General features: G+C 41.0%; 1 protein-coding gene across 1 annotated transcript in view; it reads left to right on the top strand.

Annotated features, from left to right (window-relative positions):
- The first annotated feature begins 2,590 nt into the window (after positions 1-2,590).
- LOC102201639 (endothelin B receptor-like) overlaps positions 2,591-3,797 on the top strand; it is a 7,950-nt gene continuing 6,743 nt past the window's right edge. Inside the window, exon 1 of the mRNA XM_005719510.1 lies at positions 2,591-3,136. Coding sequence (XP_005719567.1) covers positions 2,750-3,136 — 387 coding nt within the window. The 5' untranslated portion in view covers positions 2,591-2,749. The remainder of the gene's footprint in view (positions 3,137-3,797) is intronic.

Below are 3,797 nucleotides of genomic sequence, written 5' to 3'. Positions count from 1 at the left end.
ACCATCAAAAGAGTAAAGCTTTGAAGAGCTTTTCCTTCTTGCTAGAGAGGATTTATCGGATCTTTTCACCCTGGAGATCCTGCAGGGCACTGTCGGAGAAACATTTAACACTTTAATAGGGATTTTTTTTAAAAGGAGGCTGTTTAACTATTACCTAAATTCAGGTTCGGTGGATTTGGAAACATTTGGAAGCATTGGTTTTTATCCCCTCACAGCCATGTAAAACGGCACTGTGATGATGTGCACATGATTTTAGACATTGCGCTTCTAAACAGCAGTGACAACGTGACGATGTTCAACAAATATTCCCATAAACTTTACTTATGCGGGATTGTTTGCTCGGATATACAAGCTCCCAAGCTTTTTGTCTAAAAATACAGTTTTCAGGTTTATGCGCACTGTGTTCTCACTTTAAAAAAATGCATAACTTTCAGCGGCTGTATTCTGCCGCAGGGAATCATTTCAGTCATAAAGGCATGCGAAGCTTTATCTGATTGTTGCACTTTTATTGCCAACTAATTATCTAGCCAGCGCTATAAAATTAATGATAAAATGAAGCCACCTCCTTTCCACAGCTTGGGATGAAAACCACATGTTGCTTTCAACAGTCACATTTATTGTGTGCTGCTCGGATAATTCAGAATGTGAAGATCCAAGAAAATGAAGACAGTTTGATGTCATTTCCTCACATCATGGACATCCTGGAAATTTATGCTGAGGATAAATGCTTCCTAAAATCTTCCTGCCATCTCTTACTTTGAGGTCACTCTCATGACTTCTGCCCTCTCCTTCATTGTAGCTCAGATACCCCCCTTCTTCATTCTGGCTCTCCCTTTCCTGTGCATTCCTCCCTATTTTATTGTCCTTCCAAATTGTACGGTAGATCAAGTTGTCAGTTTTCTCCTGTCCTGGCCTCTTGTGTCTTCCTGCATTTCATTGTTTTTAAAAACACAGTTTTCAACACTTCTCTGCGCTCCCACCTTCAGCCCCCACGCACAGGCATACACTATCTGACCACCGCAATATCCCTTCCACTCAGCTGGTTGCCAACGTTCCCCCTCCCTCTCTCTCAACCTCTTCAGATGTGGAGCCAGCAGAGCTAAAGGTTGGAGATGGTCTCTAAAGCCAAATCTATTAGATTAAGAGGATCGGGCCAGTTAAAACTCAGGTTTCCAATTAAATCAGACAATTCTGCTCTAACATAGCCTAATGAGCTGCCATGTTACACAACACAAAGGCATCATTCACATGACCGAGACATACGTTTGGACGATGGCCACATTTTTCAAAACTGATTTCTTGTGATATGTGTGTGAGTTGACCCATGTGATTTTTCTGTCTTTGTGTGTGAGAACAGAACCAACTAGTGTTTTTCAGTCAAATGCATTTATGAATAGCAGTTGTCTTTGAGCGAGTGTGTGTGTGTGCATGCGCTCAAGCGTATGTTGCTTCTTTTAGTGCAACTGCATTAAATTTTGCAAATGCAAGTGTATTCTGACATGATTATTTAAAAGTAACCCTGTGTGTCCGCAAATTGTTGCCTTTCCAAACCATCATGTCAAAGAGGTTTGCTCATCTGCGCCAAGATGAAGATTGTACCCATGTGTGTGTGAGTGTGTCTGTGTGGTGTGTGAGCGTGTGTGTACGTCTTCACCCCGATAGCATGTCTCTATAGACGCGGTTGTATTCGTCAATCAGCCCATTTATCCCTCCATGCTCCAGGCCATTCTGAGGGTGTGTGTGTGGTGGGGGGGCATGATTCTTGAGAGGGCTCATAGCCAAGTTAGAGTCCTCTATGAGTGAAAGAAAGAATCAATGTTAGAGCGCACGGGACACACAAACACTGTTTTCATCAATATTTCATCCCTCCTGCTCCCTTTGTTCACCAGCCTTTATTTTACAGCTTCTTTTTCATCGCACAAAAACGCTGCTTTGATGATGTGTTTAATATACGTGCACATGTACTCAGTTAAATATATTGTGACGCCTGTTGATTCAAGAGCAAATTGCTTACTCAGGATTGTGCTTGAAATGTTTGCTTTGTTTTATAATTACTGGATCGAGCGACAATAGGCTGGCTCAATGGTGTGGGGATGATTTTGCTCTTAGTTGATCCATGAACATACTGCAGGGGTCGCTGAGATTGTTAAACGGGTTTCTTTTTTTAAATTTCTTCAAAAAAAAGAATTTTCACCATAAACCAAAGCACAGGAGAAATTTAAATTTGCACCTGGTGATGTTGGTCATGCTCAGAGGGGCATTATTATATGTAATAAACTTTTTAATAATCCATTCAGTAGTTATTTTTATAATTATTTGGTACAGAACTGTAAATGTGAACCCCAAGTTGAAAAATCACAGGATCAGCAACAAGTACATATTTTATAGGGTAAACAAAAACACAGACGTGCTTTTGGCGTTCTAGATGAATCAAAAGTCATCCTCTTCAAACCATAAATATCTTTTTATGCGCCCTGAGAATCTAACATTTGTTAGAAATACTTTAGGCCAAAGCGGTGAACTCACCATCGTTGCTGGTTTTCACCTCAGCATGCATTCTGGAAGGCTTGTCTTCATTTCACACATGCAGCAAGTTTTCTGTTTTGATGGTTGAACTATTTTCTCTGCAGGACAACTTGGACTCAGACGTTGCCAGCTGTGGAGCAAGGCCCAGTGGGTGGATGCGTGTGTGTGCCTTAAGTGTTTGTTTTCTTACTTCTGTGCACCTTTGGGTGAGGCTTCTGTGAAGATGAGGGCCATCACACTGCTGTGTCTTCTGATGGTTGCGGAGGCTGCAGCCTCCAGGTTCGTCCGTGACTCCCAAAGTGGGCTTGAAGCTTTAGAACCCGGCAACAACAACGCATCAGTTGTTCTTCCACCCTCGCAGCCGGGCCGACCACGGAGCTCGCACCCCCCCATGTGCATAAACCCCACGGAGATCAAGCAAGCCTTCAAATATGTGAACACCATCATATCCTGCCTGATCTTTGTCGTGGGAATCATTGGCAACTCAACACTGCTCAGGATCATATATAAGAACAAATGTATGAGGAATGGACCCAATGTACTCATTGGCAGCTTGGCACTGGGAGACCTGTTATATATTGTCATCGCCATCCCCATCAATGTGTACAAGGTAACCAGATTTATACTATGTGTCTTTATGATTCTTCTCATAGTTTAACATCGACTGTACATAAAAGATGGACATAGCTACATTATCCACTGTTTGCTGGATATGATATCCTCTGCCAGCTATGAGTCTGTTTGTCTGATGTTTTTTGTGGCTTCATTTTGGAGTTTGTCACTTTAATGTGATCTCTGTCTCTCAGGTCTCTAATTCAGAAACTGTTTGCTGTGTTAAAATCACACAGTTATATCTTTGAATAAAATTCAATTCACTGTTAATACAAGTGAAAGTTTCGCATGACAAAGTCTTCATTAAATAATTTAGCCGACTTACACAATATGTAGAAACTTAATATTGATTCAGTTTATTGCCAAAGCTGAGGATGCATCTAGTATTTTACTTTAGTATTACTTCAAGCTAAAGCAGTTTACATTGCCTAAAATGTAAACCTGATAATTGTAATTTTTTCTGCCGGAGGTTTCTTCCTGTTAAAAGGGAGTTTTTCCTTTCCACTGTCGCCAAAGTGTTTGCTCATAGGGGGTCATATGATATTCGAAACTTTTTTGTGGGAGGATGCATTTCAACTTTTTGATTTAATGAAGAAACATTTAGAGTGCGAAGGCTTTACAACCTCTGATAGATTAGTGAACAGTACAGACTGCTGTGA

Source organism: Pundamilia nyererei, unplaced genomic scaffold, assembly GCF_000239375.1.
Source record: "Pundamilia nyererei isolate P.nyererei 1_Seehausen unplaced genomic scaffold, PunNye1.0 scaffold00001, whole genome shotgun sequence".
Lineage (NCBI taxonomy): Eukaryota > Metazoa > Chordata > Actinopteri > Cichliformes > Cichlidae > Pundamilia > Pundamilia nyererei.
Note: the sequence above shows the minus strand (reverse complement) of the source record. Positions and strands in the feature narration are given on the sequence as shown.